Here is an 18,105-nt window from a genome sequence, read left to right as displayed (position 1 = left end):
TTCAATTTGTTAACAAATATGTTTACATAAAACATTGCAGTGAGAGATGTACAAGGTCAGGGATATGAAGTCAAGTATTTTCTTGTGATTAAAGTGATCTTTTATCTTTGTTGTTCTGAGTTTAACCTCCCAAAGTGAAACAGACCATGGAGAGGGACCTTTAACTTCAATACCCTGCATTAGGTCACCACTGTTAGCAAACCTGAATACTGAAGTTGTCTCCAGGGTCTAATCCATTATGGATCAGTCCTGTTTAAATCAACAGTGAGCCTCTGACTTTAAGAGACACACTAAGCCTCTGCAGAAGTCTGATGCAGGAGAAAAGGCAAATGTGGGCACCAGGTTGTTCTGCAGGACAAGGAGTCATAACCTTTTTGAAAAAATGAAGTAACTGTGTTTCAGCATTTTGAAAGTGAAGACTTAAGTTGTGCAAAGTTTATGTGACGACTTGTTCCTATCTTTTAATAAAAATGCTTTAAAATTGCTGAAGCAAAGCCAAAACAAGCCCTTTCAGTTGCCAAAAATTCTAAACCAAATAATTTTTCTGTCAGGGTACGAAGTATTTTGGGTGTTTGTCTAAAGTTGTCAATACAGTGAGAATGCTTGAACTGCCTAGTTTGACCTGCTGTTTCTTGCTTGTGAGGACACTGCCGTTCTCTGTGCAAGAGAGCTCTATGGCAAATTAATGTGATTAGAAGTAAAGTGTTATCAGCAAATAGCTCAATAATATGTCCACTGATTAACAGGATTCCTCCTGAGTTAAAATACCAAGGCTTTGTACTGATGTAAATTTTAAAAGGGTTGATTTTCAGTGTGAAAAGAGATTTTAATGTTGATACTGCTTTTCTATAACTCCTTTTAAAAATGCAGAGCAGTCTTTTAACCTGTCTGCCAGGAAGTGTGAACTTCTGTATGGTTTTAATGCACCGCTTCCAGCTGTTTTGTAGCTGGCCCTCGTTGTGTCCTGTTCCTTGATTTCAACTTGTCAGTACATTTTCATCCTCTTCACCAAACTCTGGTCCTGCCTTTTGGCATTCTCCATACATTCCCATACTCCTCCATGCTTCCATATATTTCCATACGTCTGCATACTTCTCTGTGCTTTTCTTGCCTTCAAGGACAGCTGAAACCCTTTGCTGATACTGGTGTTGGCTGGTGGCTGGGTTGTGCACTGGACCTCTCTTCAAACACTGGCGGGCTTCACCCCTCCAGAGCTGGTGCCAGGGCTGTATGTGGTGTGCCAGCTGGCCGGCAGCGTAGGGCACTCTGTGCGTTATTGACCCTCTTGGCAGAGCTTGCCCTGTCTGTAACTGATCATTTTGTTGTTGAAGAAATAAAATGTTTAGTTATTTACATACCTGCATGTGCATGTACTCAGGCAGAGGCAGTTACCCATTGTACAGTGCTGCTTATTTTGCATCGATCCTGTGCTTGTGTAGGACTTCATAGCTATTTTGTAGCAGCACTGTCACAGCACATATTTCTTAATTGCCAGAGGCAGTACCACTAATTGTAAGTAGCACTTAATTGGCAGAGGTAGTAACACTTTGGGCCTTTAGCTTTAAAAGGCCAGAGCGTCAGTACGGGTGCTGTGTCTGCTGTGTCAGATACTTTGTGTGCTAAGGAGGGGGTGATGATTTAAGCAAGCTGCATTCTCTTGTTCTCTTCTAAATGTGTTTCTCTTGAGACAGTTCAGTAAGAGTCCTATGACAGAGTTCCAGAGGGTCATCTTGTCCTTACAAATTCAGGCTACTTACTCCACTTGGTAGTAGTAAAGGCTTCTGTTGCACTCACTAGTACATCGTCACTCATTTCTCACTGAAGTGGATTCAGATGAACCACTGAAGTTCAGCTTCATAAGGGGATTTAACATTTTAAATAAACATGTGTAACCCACAGTTGATTTTTCTCTTTTCTTAATACCTACATCCAAGCAGAAAACATAAGTCACTGTAGAAATAGAGATCATTGTCTAGTTGGGTCACCAGCGTAAGCACCAATGCTTCACGATCTGTCCGTGTTTTTTGGTCTCTATGGTTCTGTTGCGTTTTGTAAATGTGAAGCTGATGCTGCTGAATTTAGATATGAATTTGAATCTAAGCTTTCCAAAAACACAGGAGTATTTGGCCCTCATCAAAAAGTGCAGACCCTGAACCAGACGGTCAAAGTTCAGTATGGTGAGGTATTCGTGATGCGGAAGTGCAGGTTGGATCAATCTCTAATTAAAATCGAGAAGCAGGCAGCGTATCATAATTATGGATATCATATGCATTTTCTTTTTTTCTTTTTCCTAAAATGAAAGTCAAGAACTGCTCACAACCTAAAAGACACAAGTTGAAAGTAGGACTTTTCTTAGACTAACACTGTGCACAGGAGAAATCAGTCACAATTTTCATTAAAAAAATCAGTGATTACTGGCGTGGTATAGAAAATCCTGGAGCCTTTAGCATCCAGTTCGTAGATGATAGGTCAGAACACTAGTGTTTGAAAACAGCCATCTTATGCAGGCAGTGACCATTTTTCTCATTTGTGACAACAAAGGCAAAATAAGCCTATAGTATAAACCAACCTACTGTGTAAGTTGATCCTTGCAGATCAAGGATGAGGTAGGTTGGAAGCAGTCCTCGAGGCTTGACGGTCTGTCAGCTTATATCTGTGCTAAGTGAAAAAAAAATCTTTTTAATATCATAGAAGACATGTAGAGGATAGTTTTCTTTTTCTTGCATATGAATTAGTTTATCTCTGTTCTGATCTTCATTGAAATGCCTGCCTAGAAGTACTAGGAGAGGTGGGGGATTTTCACGTAGAGTGCATGCTTAGTGTAACTTTTGCAGGTCGTGGCTTTAGATGGTGAATTAGCTTGTACTTCAGAGAAGTTACAGCTCTGCAGCACTGATGATGAAGGATCTGGGGGCTGCAAGTCCCTAAGGCTACAGTTGCTTTTCTTCAATGAGTCATAATATAAGAATTCAAAGCCAAGTCTTAAAGAGAAATGATTAATTCTTTTCACGAGTTCATTAGTGACATAAAGTCATGAGAAAGAGGAGGAGGTATCTGTAACACTACATGGTTATTAACTGGTATTAGTGTGAGACCTTTAAATCAAGAAAACTAAAATAATGCATACAACAAGGCCTGATGGGGAAGAAAAAAGTGTTAAAATTTGACCAATTTGATTGCAGTAAGGCAATTGCTTGACTTTCGTGAGCACAGGATTTGTCCTTTTCAAAAGGTGCAGAATATCTCTGTCTGCCTTTGGCTTAAGTGAAAGCATATTCTACAAAGGGGCTACTAAATGTCATTAGTGTTTTTCGTCGCCTGGAGAGTTTGATGAGATCTTCCTGTTCCTGTTGCTACAGTATATGCAAAAAACAGCCCAAGATATACATTTGTCTCCTTCTGTCATTTCCAAATCTCTGTCATAATTTCAATAAGAACAGACCGAACTTTAAAGACATTGTATCTGCACCTTCACTCATAATTATTTCCTAGATTCTAATTTTCTTTTTATTCTGGTTTTCAGGACTCAGTGAACAGTTCTTAAAACCTCACAGAGCTTGCTTTTTTTCAGTTTATTCCCCTGATGGTAACTCCCTTTTAGTATCTGAAAATGCATTTGACAGTCTCTGTAGCAATTCTTTATTCCCCTTCCCCTCAAACTTTTGTCCTAATTTAGAGGCTACATTTGTTTGCATTATGTTTTTAGTGATATTTAGTAATACTGTTCTGCTTAATACTGTTAAACAGTTCTTAATGAAGGACTGAGGTTGATATGAATATTTAGATGGGATAATTTTCTTAAATATTTCTTCAGCTTACTGCTAATTGTGATGTCTCTTCTCAAGTTGCATCCCAAAAGAGTCTGAGATATTTTGAAAGTGAGAAAGTATGTCAGTGTACGGCTCCTTTGGCTTTGTTCTAGTGTAACTGAGACTGTCAAGTTGAAAATGTGGGAGGATTAGTTAGTACGCAGGAGGCAGAATGGTGATTATTGCTTTCAATGGATCTTTTTTTAACTCCTGCTGTGTGTTTGGCTGCTCTGTTTTAGTTCACTGTAGAATTAAAATAACTTCCCGTGCTAAGCAGGCAGTTGGGATATTGGAGCTGTAAACTCAAATGGGTAGGATCACCAGGTGTTAATAGATGGCATATCCTCCGCTGTGTGTGCACCCAGCATCCCACTCCTGCTGGGTCCCAGCTGGGGTTACTGCATCTCGGGTTGAGACTGAAGACAGTTGTCACTGTTTTCTTCACATGAACGCAAACTATCAGCTTCAAGCTACCAATTTGTGACCATCTGATGTACAAATTGAAGAACAATAATGTAAGACAATTGAGGACAGTCTCTGAAATACAGAATTGTTTTCCTCAGCCTGTGTTATTCAAAGCAGATTTGAGCCCCATTTAGAATTTAATTTTTCCCATCTGCTGTGTTTTAAAGAAAAGTAATAGTTTTTAAAGTTCTGAGTTTAGTTGGAGCGATGTCCACGTTTTAAATAATAAACCCTGGCTGTTTGTGACTGACTCTGTGATCTGCTCTATGTCGTCAAGTAGTTCTTCAGGCTGGGATAGTCCTGATAGTTTAAGTTTTTTAGGCAGCCAATTCGCATGGAAAGTCCCTTGGAATCGGGTGACTGAATCCCCAAGGCTCTGCCGAGAACATCAAACATCAGTGTCAGAGTTTCCACAAGGTTTCCAAGCTGCAACGGGTGGCTCTTAGCCAGGAAGTTCACCCCATGCTCTCGCCTCCTTCCAGGAGCTGCTTTCCCTGGATCCTACTCCAAGGATGCCATCTGCAGAAGGTCACCAAAACTCTCTGAGTATCTTCATTTGAACTGGGATTTCCCCAGGAGCCCCAGGCAGAGTGCTGTACGACTGAGTCCAGCTTGCCCCATGCCATTCTTGTGTGCCGTGGAGTGGCAGTGGTGCTAACCACTCCGCAGGGTCTGGGTGACAACCCTCTGCCTCTTCCCCCTACACTTCCTAGAGTTTTCTAGCAGCAGCTGAGGTACTTGTGCTCTACTGTGGCAGGAGGAATTGTGGAAAGATAGGTACTATTTTATGCCAGTACCAGCTAGTTAATTTGAGGTCCTTTCTGTTAGATATCAATGGTGGGAAATTCTGTTGGGTTATGTCCGGTACTCGCATCCACATGGATGCAGACTTTCCTAGTCTGTAGGTCTTGAATCTTACCAAATCTCATCATCCCGCTCCTTGAGATGATTTCTACATCTATCTTCCTGTTGTTTGCTTGCCAACAACCACAAAGAGATTTTCTTTTGGTGCATGTTACAAATCTGGGAAAGCTTGCTAGGTGACCTGAAAGCAAGAACTGATAGTTTCCTTTGAAAGTTACAGATGGCACCAAAACTGCTTAGGGCTAAAATGTATTGTTTGTTTCTCTCTCCCTCTTTTTTTTAATTTTAGTTGATAGTGCTTATCTGTGAAAGCCTTGAAGCCATGAGGGCATGTTGGTTTGTTTGTTTGTTAAGTATGATACACAAAACAATCTCCTACATATATAAATATATTTTTTTTAATGTAAATGTCTTTGCTAAAGCTGTGAGATAGCTTCTCTCTGAGCAGCTGTGGCCCATCCAGGGAGATGCTCACCCAAGCCCCGGCGTTGAAGAGAGGAGCAGTCATCGTGGTGTTATCAGTGCTAACGATTACCATGACATTGTCACTCAACAAGAGGGAAGAATAATTGAGGTTTAAGTCTGAGTTGCAGACTGAGAGGGCGGTTTAGATTAAATGTGATCCTTTGCCCCTTGAGATGTTGAGCACAGAGCACAAGGCCACGTGGGCAGTGTGTGGAGAACTAAATCTGGACATATCAGGACAGGGAAAGCAAAATGCATTACTGCACCTTCAGTGCTTGCTGCAGATTAAATGGTATCAGTTTACTAAGAATTTTTAGCATGGGTAAAACACTCCAGCCGTGTTCTTGTAAGTGTCTGAGCAATTTGTCTCAAACACTGAAATAATTCACCCCAGACAAATACCTGGCACAGGCCAGTCCAGTCTGAGCTCTTTGGCTGACAAAGCTATCACAAACTGAAAGGTCCTGTGATGGAAGAAGCTTAGTCAGCTGTAGCTATGAGCTTTGTGAATGGTGTCACCTGAGGCAGAGGTGCAGGATGTGGCAATGGCGACTGCAGCCCCAAAGTTTGCTATAAATGGTGATACATTCCCCTAGTATTTTAAGAAAGGAGAAAAAAGAAACATTTCCTCAAACAAGTGCCTCTTTCTGAAAGGATCCTAATTCATTATTTGCAAAGCTTGTGATTACCCTGAATAGATTAAATGTTAGAGTCATTTAAGAATGGTGTTGCTTTCATCCTGGTTTTCTAGAGAATGTAGGCTTATGTGATCATGCTGTCTGATAGTTTCAAGCAAATTTGGCAGATGGGAGGAAGCATCAGAGATTACTGCCTTCCTAGAAATTTTATGGCAACCTATGGGATACCAGAGGAAGGTCGAAATTAGTGGCCTTGCTTGGCAGTAGGTATCTGGCAGTTTAACACAGTGAGAGATTATGAAGAGAGAGACATATAAGCCTGCTCATCGGCGTGCATGTAGCCCCAAGCACAGCTGCCTCCTGCTGACTGTATGGCCACAGGGCTGTTGCTGAGGAAAGAGGTCATTGCAATACAGTGAGTGCTGAGGGGATAAATATTAAAACTCTTCAGTGAGCCTCATTTCATTAGATCCTCTGTTTGCAGAACTACTGTCCAAAATTTCCTTTGGCTGCACTGTGATCCTTGGACTCTGGCATCATGCTGACGAGTGCTCAGGCTACAGTCATACTGCATTTGGCAGTCATGACATTTTCTGCTCTGCAGATCAGAGTTCAATGTAATTGTTACCAGGAAGGTCTGCTTTTTTATAGTGGTGCCATCCCAAACACCATATAACCATGGTCAAAACCATAATCATTATTGCTCACACAAGGTCATGGAATCATGGAATGGTTTGGGCTGGAAGGCACCTTAAAGATCATCGAGTTCCAGCCTCCCTGCCATGGGCAGGGTCACCTTCCACCAGACCAGGTTGCTCAAAGCCTCATCCAGCCTGGCCTTGAACACCTCCAGGGATGGGGCATCCACAACTTCTCTGGGCAAACTGTTCCAGTGCCTCATCACCCTCATAGGAAAAAATGTCTTCCTAATATCTAACCTAAATACATCCTTTTTCTGCTTAAAACCATTACCTCTTGCCCTATCACTATGCTCCCTGATAAAGAGTGCCTCCTCATCTCTCCTGTAGGCCCCCTTCAGGTACTGGAAGGCTGCTATAGGGTCTCCCCAGAGTCTTCTCTTCTCTAGGCTGAACAACCCCAACTCTTAGCCTGTCCTCATGGGGGAGGTGCTTCAGCCCTCTAATCATCTTTGTGGCCCTCCTCAGGATTTGTTCCAACAGGTCCATGTCTTTCTTGCATTGGGGGCCCCAGAGCTGGACACAGTACTCCTGGTGGGGTCTCATAAGAGCAGAGTAGAGGGAGAGAATCACCTCCCTCAACCTGCTGGTCACCCTTCTTTTGATGCAGCCCAGGACACGGTTGGCTTTCTGGGCTGCAAGCACACATTGCTGGGTCATGTTAAGTCTCTCATCGACCAACACCCCCAAGTTCTTCTCCTCAGGGCCGCTCTCAATCCGTTCTCCTCCCAGCCTGTATTTGTTCTTGGGGTTGCCTCGACCCACGTGCAGGACCTTGCACTTGGCCTTGTTGAACTTCATGAGTTTGCATTGGCCCACCTCTCAAGCCTGTCAAGGTCACTCTGGATGGCATCCCTTCCCTCCAGCATGTCCACCACACCACACAGCTTGGTGTCATTGTCAACTTGCTGAGGTTGCACTCAATCCCACTGTCCATGTCTCCCACAAAGATGTTAAACACCACCAGTCCCAGTACTGACCCGTGAGGAATGCCACTCGTCACTGGTCTCCACTTGGACAGCCATTGACCACAACATAGCCCATACCTTATCCACTGAGTGGACCTTCCATCAAATCCATGTCTCTCCATGGCAAGGATGTCATGTGACGGGATGGTGTCGAATGCTTTGATCTAGAGTCCTCCCTCATTACGGCTCATCTTTTGTGCTTCAGTGCCTGGTTTATGGTTATATGGCTCTGGGTGCTCTAAAGAATCATCAGCAAAATCAGCAATTACATTGATGATTAGGAAAGGTTTTCTTTGATCAATGTGATAAGGCAACAGGAAGGTGCTATATTCATTCCTAGCAAAGAATATGCCTTACAGAGCTTGCAGCTGGTTCACCTTCAGGGAGCAGTGAAATTGTTGTGCTTCATTAAGGTGGAGAAAAGATTCTCATAGATGTCCTCTTTGCTCACTGGAAAAGAGAAAACCCAAAATCGCATGTTAGTACAAAGTAAGATTAAAATAAAAATAAGAATACTGGGTAAGATTCCAGTTCTGCAGCTTTAAATACAGAAAAGTGAAATGTCAAAGAATTGTATATGCACTTTTCTTTTCTCCTTAGTCATTTAGTGAAAGGTGGAGTAGTTAAGTCTGTGGCGCCTTTAAAATGATTCATGATTTCCATAGAAGCCAATTCATGTTTATCCTTCAAATCACTCTGTGGACATTAAAATAATGGAGAATTATATTTGCTTTTAATTTTGTTTCCAGACAGCTTGGCCTGAGCATTCATGATGTGACTTGGAAACTATATCAAATTGTGATTTATTGTTGCTCATAATTGTGTGAAGATTGAAGATATGCTGGATGCTGCTTTTTTTCCTTTTTTTCTCCTCGCCTCCCCCATTCTTCCACTTACAGAGCATTCTTGAGTGTAACGTGGTGAAAGGCCTTCAGTGCTTTTCCTTGTACAAGCCACAGCAAATAAAGTTTTTATTTTTTCCTTAATGTGAGGCTGTGTGAAATGAATTGTGGTTTGTGTTTGATAACTATTTTTTTCTTTCTTCTTCTTTCCTTTTTTATTGTGCTTCAGTTTTGACTGTTTTTGTATTGTTATGTTAATCATTCTTTCTTGTAGGGTGAAGAGAGAGCAGTACTTTTCAGTTAAGCTGGATGAGTTCAGTTTTATGAGAATCATATACAAAACATCAGTGGGGGGAACTTCTATCTGTTGTAAGGCATCTGTTAAATATGAGGATGTCGAATCAGCTTCATAGATGGGTCAACTGTTTCTTAACCAGGAGCAAATCATAAACTAAATTTATGTATCAGGTCTTATGGATAAAGGAATTTGTTATTCCTATTTTCCTGAGTTCATTTTTCCTACAGAGTTTTATCTGCTTTTTCCCATAGTGAGTAAAAAGCTATTCTCAGATCTTTATGTGTAATTAATTTAATAGAAGAAATTAATGGAATTTTACAAAATGTAGTACAAAAGCCTACAGAAGGTTATGCAAATTTTGAAAGTTCTTTTTCTAGTCATGTTACAGAACCGAAAATAAACTATTCAAACCTAAAAATTCTAAGTGATCACTAAAATTTACCAGAATATTGTTTTCATATTGCATTGAAGAGTGTTCCTTGAAGATAAGTTTCCAAGCAGAAGACCAACTGGTTTTCAGTGTTGTAAGGAATTTGTTTTGTTCCTTACCTTAATTATCAATGAGCATGTTCAGTTGATCTGGTTTTGCATTTGTTTCCAGCCTGTTTGCTTTCTCATTCCCAAGGCCTAGAGCACTTCAGTTTTAGTCATTGCATGCCATCGCTTAAATCAGAGTTGGAGTGAAATCACAAAGTGAACAGTAAGCCAATATTCTTCAAAATTCATGGGAGGAAACTGCATTCACAATTATTGGCGTAGATTAGTAAATTAATACTGACCAGTGTGAAATTAAATTTGCCTTAGCTTAGCTCTTCGATTTTTTCAGTTTGTTTTGTTTTATCAAGTTAGTTGCTTGTTAGTGTGGATTGCGAACATGTTATTCATGCCTCTATTCCCAAGTATCCGGCCTTTGAGTTTCGATGAGTAAAGTGGTTTGGAAAGAATCAAGATCAGGTCATGCGGAGGCTATGCACATTAATAGAAAACTTCTTATAAAATCTGAGCATGGATTTTGTGTGCACTTTTACCCTAAAAAAAAGACTGTGTGTATATATATGTGTGCACATGTGTGTATATGCATATATACAATGACATAAATCTAAAATTTTCAGCAATTTACTGTCTTGCATAAATCTTAATATTGTTTCACATCACCATATGTATGTTATAAAAAATTCCAGGTTTCCTTGTCCTTTAGGCAAACACAGTTTACTTTCTGAGTAATGATTTGCAAAGCATACACAGTTTCATGCATTCAATTGGTAACTGTTTTTTTAGAAAATAATGATTTAAATACCTGTAATTTTATCTAGTCAGACTAGCCTGACAGTACTCTAAATTCATTCTGAGATAGATGAAATATTCAAACTGATTGAAAAATAAACTGTTTTCCTGTATACAAGTTCTGTGTAATTAAATTACAACATGCAAACCATACCAATTTAGGAACTGGTGTTAATGTACTGAAAGCACTGGATTAGAGCACTGTTTACACTGTTCTGCTTTTTTCTTTGGGATGAATTTAAGCTTGGTCTGTTCTCCTTTTACATGTGCTCTCATTCTAGGGATTCTAAGCGTTACGAGTTGTTCAAACAATACTGTGACTATGATACATGTGTGAGTGCCGTTCAGAGAATCTCACTACAATACAGTGATGTCTTTGAAATACTGTGTAATGTGCTTTCACTCTGAAATATTGTGAAATACAGTATGTCATGTTGGCAACTGTTGATGTTTTACGGCGACCCTGGCTGGGCTATGCTGGCAGGGTGTCCATCTCGTCACAGCCCTGCTGAGGGGCACTCGATGTGCACTTCCACCTTCTTACAGACGTGGGTCTGACCTCTTTGGGGGGCGGATGGCGGCTGAATGGGTTTTATGCAAGGTGTCAGCTGAAAGCATCAGATCTGCAGGTAGTGCCCTTTCGGTCAAAACTGCAAAAGGTCCTGCCACCTTGCTGTGCACATTGTACGGAGGGTAAGGTGGTGTCATCTGTGCTATTGCCAAGCTCTGAAGCCTTTCCCAGGTGCAACGCGCACTTCCAAAGAGAGAATCACTTCTTTTCCACTGATTTTTTTTCTGGCGGGGCATGGGCCGTGGGCCGTAGCAGTGTTACTGTGTGTTACGTGTGTAAATACCTAGCTCGATTGGAGTGCAGACTGTCCTTTGTAGTGAGGTGCAGGCAGGGCTCCGGAGGGAGGGTGCAGACCCAGTGTTTGGCGTCCCCCTTCCTGGGTCATATGGCCTCAGCACCAGCTCCTGGCATAACTGGGCACAGCCTGGAGTTTCAGTCAGACAAAACTGCTGGGTCCCAGGGTCGACGCAGGGGTCATCAAGACATGGCAAGGGCTCTCCACATGTCAGAGGCCGTGTGGCAGAAATTCACTGTTGAGAAGAGAAGGGCTCTCCCTCTCCCCACTTGGTACTAATCACAGAGAACAATGCTGGCTGCTTTGCAAAATATTAGTACTGCTGTACAAAATCTGGGCCTCTGCTTATGGCCCGCTGAGTCAGACTTGTTTACTTCATTGAAGTATTAATCTCTGTCTCTGATTGGCAGTCAACAACTCCAGGCTCCAGGCTTAATAGAATTTCAAACTGTAGATTATGCAGTTTTGCTGAAAATATGAGGCTTCTATCACACTTTGAATGATGTATTTTCCCTCACTCCCCTTTGGTCTGTTTTTCAGGGCTGAGGTTAAGATAGACAATTAATTCCTCCCATCCCAAGCCTTGTCTTTTAATTTAAGAACTTTCTTTAACATCTGCCAGAATCTTCTGCATGCACTCCTGAGAGATTAAGCAATGAAAGAGCCGTTAAATTAGCTTCAGCCATTATTTTTTTTCAGTAGGATGAAATAGGACTTCAGTATATCAAACAGTTTCTGGTTTATTTTATTTAATATCATGACAAAGAAAAGAAATGTGAGAAGAAGAAGCTGGCTTTCTGGTTACATGAGAGGATGGTGAGTGAGGAGGCCTGTCTTCTGGTCCTGCAGCTTACCGCTGTGTTAGCAAGAAGTAGGACACAAGGAGTGAATCAGTGTAGTGAAACAGCTTTTGCCAAGGGCCTGACGTCCACATTACGCAGTTAAGGAGATAGTGGGGAGAGGTTTAGCTATACTTGCTAATATATCACTTTCCTCAGAAAGACTTTGCTGTTGCCTGTGAAGCCTTTTGTTAGAACGATGCAGTGTCAGGCTCTGTTACATTGTTCTTTGATGTGTTGTGAGGTCCGTAAATGCTATCTCTGGTGAGTCACTCCTGGCCGGGGCTCTGATCACCCTCCTGCTAAGCAGTCTGCACAGTTCTCTGTGCTGTGTACTTGCCACTCCAAGAAACCTGTATGCTCTTTTCACGGGCATAACTTCCTCATTTGGAAAACTCTGCATCTTGAATTTTTCTAAGAAATACATGAAAACAAATTAGTACAAAATCTTCTGGAATGGTCTCTCTGGCACACTGCACATACACCTGTTGAAAAATCCCAAACAGTAGCAGCAGGATTGGGCATATGTGTCTGAAACACAGCAAAGGAAAAATGTTTGGTCTTGGAGTGTCTTGAATTAGCGATTCCACACAGAATTCATGGTGATTTGTAGTGCACCAGCTAGTGAGGCTGAAATGTCACTGCTGCATCAAAAGTTCGCATGCCTCCTGCCTTTCTAGTTGTCCTACTTCTGTGTGCAACCAGTCTCGCTGTTTAAAGATCCTCAGTCTTTTGCAATTTTATGATATAGCTGTCAATTCACAGGCTTGACAACTTTCCTGCTTTTGGCAATACACTGTTTCTTTTAATGGCAATATATTGCCCTACTGGGTTTCAGGACAGATGGTAGTTGGAGCTTCTGAATGTCGAGAAGTTCTGAAGGAACTCAAAAGAGGCATTTATGGATCAACTCTCTTGTGCATGCACTGGAAACCCAGTGCTACAGCTGTGTTAGATTACCTGTGTACATGATAGATGGACTACACATATGAAGACAGTTTACCTCAGCCACAGTTGGTTTTCAGTGTGTAATTTACAGATCAATTATATACATGTACTGTGTAGGGTGTGTAAGATTTGCCAGTGATATGGGCTGCTCCTTGGTATTACTTCTGCTTGTGCATCACTTTAGTTAATAATTCTTCCTAAATGATATATGTAAAGTAGATATATATTTCAAACCCAGGAGAGAGTAAGGACCATCTGAATCAGTCATACAAGTCTGTAGAGGAACTATTCTCATTGCTTCTGTCTGAGTAAAATAAGGATTGGAAAAACCACTTTCTACTCCGTTTCAATTTTGGTATAGCTGCTCAATACAGAATTGCTTGCAGAAGAATGTTGTTGCCACCATACCAGAATGCTATATTTTAATAGCCTGGAGATATTTTAAAAATCTCAGTGTATGGTTGGGATTCATTTCATTCACGTAAGCATAAGCATTGAACATTAGTTGTTCTAGATGCCTCTGTAGTTAGTAGAAAGGCATGTCTCAAGAGAGACTCCTCCTATCCCAAGCTATGTCTCCGAAATTATTTGTGCAAATAGTCCTTGGCCATTGACTATGTCTCAGTAGGGAGCCTGAACAATTCATTCATATGGGTTAAGTCATGTGGAGATGGTGCAAGCTGGAAAATGAGATATGAAGAAGTTCCAAACTCTCTGCAGACTGTAAGCATTATGCTTGACGATCGATCTATTCAGCATGATTCTCCTGATTTAAAGAATTATTTCCTGTTATTATTTTTCCACTCTGTGGGTAACTGCTTTAACAAATGTTGTGGAGAGAATTCACCACAGCTTTGGATACTGCTCAGCAGGTTGTTCACTTCTATTGTCTTGTATGTATTATTTTTGTCTTCTTCAGTCTTCTGGTACCAGTATCACAGTGGATATCGCTGTCATGGGAGAAGCACATGGGCTCATTACAGACCTTCTGGCAGATCCTTCGCTGCCTCCCAATGTGTGTACTTCGCTGAGAACAGTGAGCAACCTGCTTAACACGCAGTTAACCTTCCAGGCCATCCACAAGCCAAGGGTGAACCCTTTGGTGTCCTTCAGTGAGAACTACACCTGCTCTGACTCAGAGGAATGTCCGGAGAAAGGAGAGAAACTAGCTATTCCCAAGGTGAGTACTAGACCCTGTCTATTGTCTTGTAACTTGGCTCTCTCTAAAGGGGCAGCACTGGACTATGGGGAGATGTCCCCGGGATTTTTGCTTGTTTGCTTCAGATTAACATCTTATGCACTAATCATACTTTATTACAAAAGGACAGCTAAGTAGATTGTTGGTTTCATAGTACAACAATTCTTGCGTATCCTTCAACTTGTGGCCAGGTTAACTTTGGTTCAGGCATCTTTAGAAGATGATGTTCAACACAGGATAGCTCACATAAACGGTGTGCGTATTTCCTCGCAGGTGTTGGTTGTAGCTTCATAGGGAAGAAATGATAGGGAGCAGCGCAAGCAAAAACCTTTCAGCATCCATACTCACAAGTCTGCCCCATTACTTCTCTTACAGATAATATCTGACCCACTGTATGTGGGGTGACTATCCTAGTCAATGAGTACTGGGGAATTAAGTAGTAATAGAAGGGACCTTTTTGCCCACTTGGACTGGAATTTGAAATTCTGTATGAATTTCAGTCTCTTCTTCCTTCCTTTACCTAGAGGTGTGAAACCTGTATAAGTCAATGAAAAAGTCTCTGTTGATGATTTCCAGGTGCTTTGGATAAAGTTTGAAATGTTGTGTAACAAACAAACAAACAAAAAAGATCAACACAGTACTTAGTATGACAAATATTGTGAGCTCTTGAGAAATAGTCTTGAGAAGAAAAAGAAGACTGAACCGAAAAAAAATATATATTACTGCCTTGACAGATGTCATTATGAATGCTCAGGAATCCAACAGGAAATAACCAGTGTTAACCACCCACATTTACTAAGTGAACAACTAGAAAGAACACATTGGCTTCGAAGTAGCTTGAATTGTAAGTTCATTTCTAATTAGCTGTCCTGCAATGCTTACATTTCACTTTTGAAACTAAACCAAAATACTTTTGTACTGCAGCCTCCCTTGTAAAATTAAATATAGGCAGAGTACATTGCACAGGCGAATGCTTTTAACAGTTCAAATGGCACAGCCAGCATTCATTCCAGCATTTCCCAGCATCTGAATTGTAACAATTGCGATTCTTTTTTTAATTTATTTTAGTGTGATGATGATTATTACCCTGTTCATATACAGAGCAGCTGTATATATGAAATGGATGTTCACAGCTTAAGTGCATTTTCCAGTTTATTTTAGTGTACATGTCTATAATGGCTGTACTCTAGGCTCTGAGGGGAAAAGTTAAGTGGAAGAACACTGCCATCACATGAGCAAACACAGTGAACAGATACCAGTCTGCTGTTGCATAATGCCTAGTGAGGAGAAGAGAAATGAAGGATGAAGAAATGAGTTAATGCTACAAAGAACTAATTTGACTGAAGCATTCACTGACCTAAATGTATTATGGTTCATAGAACAAATAGCTTGGAGTCCTTTATTTAAGTGTCTAAATATAGATTTAGGGTCTTTAACCTCAAGCATCTGACACTGAGCATTTTGGGCAAAGAGATAATATGTTAACATATTTATCCGTAAGTTTGAGCTTCAGAACCACAAGCGTCTTCCATCTCATATCTCTTAAACCTTTGTCAAAGTCAAAGCTCTCCATCACAGAAACATATTTATTTTAGTTCTTAACTGTAAACACTTCACAAGAACTACAAGGGAAACATCTTACAAAATTATAGCATCTGCAGGAGCAAGTCTGGATCCACAAAGACTCTCTGTCATCATCCTTTGTTATCTCTTCCTTCAAAAATTCAGATAAACAATCTGAGTCCCGTTAGTGGAGAAGGAAGAGTCAGGTGATAGAAAAATGCAAGGTGGTCAAGAAAAATTTGCTGTAAACAGTGGTGTTTTCTCTAAGTTTTTCAGGAGACGACATACCCCAGAGCATGAAAGTTTTATTTTGGTGGGTGATGTTTGGATTGGGTAGATATAGCAGGAAAAATACTTGGAGCTCCCCTCCCTTATTTTTCTTACAGCCTTTCTTGCCCTGAGTCTCTGATTCTGAGCATTCATGACATTTTAAATCACAGAATAGTTGAGGTTGAAAGTACATCTGGAGATCATCTAGTTGAGTACAGAGATTGTCTAGTCCAGTCCCCCAGTTCAAGCAAGTTGAGCCTGGAGCAGGTTTCTCTAGGCTCAACCTAGAGCAGGTTGCTCAAGAGGATGTCCAATTGGGTTTTGAGTATCTCCGTGGATATGGACTCCACAGCCTCTCTGGGCAACCTCTTTCAGTGTTGAATCATCCTCACAGTAAAAAACATTTTCTTACATTTAAATAGAATATCTTGTATTTCAATTTGTGCCCCAATGCCTCTTGTCCTGTTACTGAACACCACTGGAAGGAGCCTGGCTCCATCTTCTTTACACCCTTCTTTCAGGTATTTATATACATTGGTAAGGTCTCCCCTGAGCCTTCTTTTCTTCAGGCTGAGCAATCCCAGCTCTCTCAGCCTTTTCTTTTATGACAGATGCTCCAATCCCTCAGTCACCTTTTTGGCCCTGATGACTTAAGTGCCTTTAGCCACATCATATAAGACCAACATTTTTAAAGAGCAAAACCAACATTGGCTGACTCCAGTGAGAGCTTCAGGTATTGAACTATCTGTGGCTGTGGGACTGTGGATATATACCTTTTCTGAAACTTGAAATAGGAAGGATGGTCCAAACCCTCCAAGCATTTAGAGCACCTACTGTGTTGATTTGAATAGAAGGCAGGCACCATAATACCTGTGAGAATCTAGATTTAAGGTACCTCACTAGGTGTTGTCAGGAAGAATTAATCAAGAGGAAATGTTTTTCTTCTGCATGTTTTAAAGTTTTTGTAGGCCTATATAAACTCTAAGCAACTGCTTTCTCTCTAGCGTTTACGGAGAAGTTTGCCTCCAGGACTGCTGAGACGAGTGTCCTCAACTTGGACCACAACAACATCAGCCACAGGATTACCTACACTGGAGCCAGCTCCAGTGAGAAGGGATCGCAGTGCCAGTATCAAACCTCAGGAATCATCTTCATCCAGGTTACAAATTACCCCTTTTCTCTTTTATGTCTCTCTTTGGTCAAATTTCTTTGGTTCTGTGTGATGATGTCCCTCATTTAAAAATGCTGACTCCGAAGTGTTTTAGAAGTACTTCATGTTTCTCTAAATTGGGTTGGCAAATAAGCAGCATTCCCAATTTTAGTCAGATTATGCCAAAACTATTCCTATTATTGGGAAGCAAAATTAAAATAAAAAAAGTATCTATGTGAGCAAAGAGTAGAATTGCACAATAAAATTGGAATTGGAAATAAGACAAGGTATCCGGTTAAATTCTTGATATGCAGCAGTTTCCTCCATGGGTATTGCCCAGCCAAGAAGAAATTCTAGCAAGTAGCCCAGCTGCTGAGCATCATTTCTAAGAACACATGTAGTGATGTGGTCCTGTCATTAAACAAGTTTGTAAAGCACTTCTCCATGCTCTAGATACTAACTTCCAGAACACAAGTGGACCCTAAAATACACAATTTTGTGTTTTTCTGTTAATAGAAATGGAGTATCATCTGACCATACAGCACTGTACATGCCCTGCATTCCATGTATGCACTTAATTCCAGAACGTGACAAGTGCTTAGGGCTCCCTGAATGAACTCCTGCAAATACAATGCCACCAATAGGTGGTAAATAAAAAACATTGAGTTAGATAAATCAAAAAGTTATTTAGTGAAGAGAAGAAAGTAGATTTGTTTCTGTTGGGGGAAAAAAAAGAAGGTATAATCTAGGAGTAAAATGACAAAGGAAGATTTGCTAGTAGAGGTTGAAAGCAAAATGGTCAGTGTAAAGTTTTCTTGCAGGATGGTTGCTGTACTTTCCCTCATTTTAAGGATTGCAGTGGAACACTTCTTTCCCATTGACCACAGAGTTTAGCTTCAGGGATTGAGAATCCCAACTGTCCTATCCTTAATCTCACCTG

The 18,105-nt window shown here is 40.9% G+C and overlaps 1 protein-coding gene across 1 annotated transcript in view; it reads left to right on the top strand.

The window, feature by feature from the left end:
- The first annotated feature begins 1,999 nt into the window (after positions 1 to 1,999).
- PDE3A (phosphodiesterase 3A, cGMP-inhibited) overlaps positions 2,000 to 18,105 on the top strand; it is a 51,876-nt gene continuing 35,770 nt past the window's right edge. Inside the window, exons 1-3 of the mRNA XM_010078441.1 lie at positions 2,000 to 2,182; positions 13,904 to 14,164; positions 17,020 to 17,174. Coding sequence (XP_010076743.1) covers positions 2,000 to 2,182; positions 13,904 to 14,164; positions 17,020 to 17,174 — 599 coding nt within the window. The remainder of the gene's footprint in view (positions 2,183 to 13,903; positions 14,165 to 17,019; positions 17,175 to 18,105) is intronic.

This window comes from Pterocles gutturalis, unplaced genomic scaffold, assembly GCF_000699245.1.
Source record: "Pterocles gutturalis isolate BGI_N339 unplaced genomic scaffold, ASM69924v1 scaffold88, whole genome shotgun sequence".
NCBI classification, from domain to species: Eukaryota; Metazoa; Chordata; class Aves; order Pterocliformes; family Pteroclidae; genus Pterocles; species Pterocles gutturalis.
Note: the sequence above shows the minus strand (reverse complement) of the source record. Positions and strands in the feature narration are given on the sequence as shown.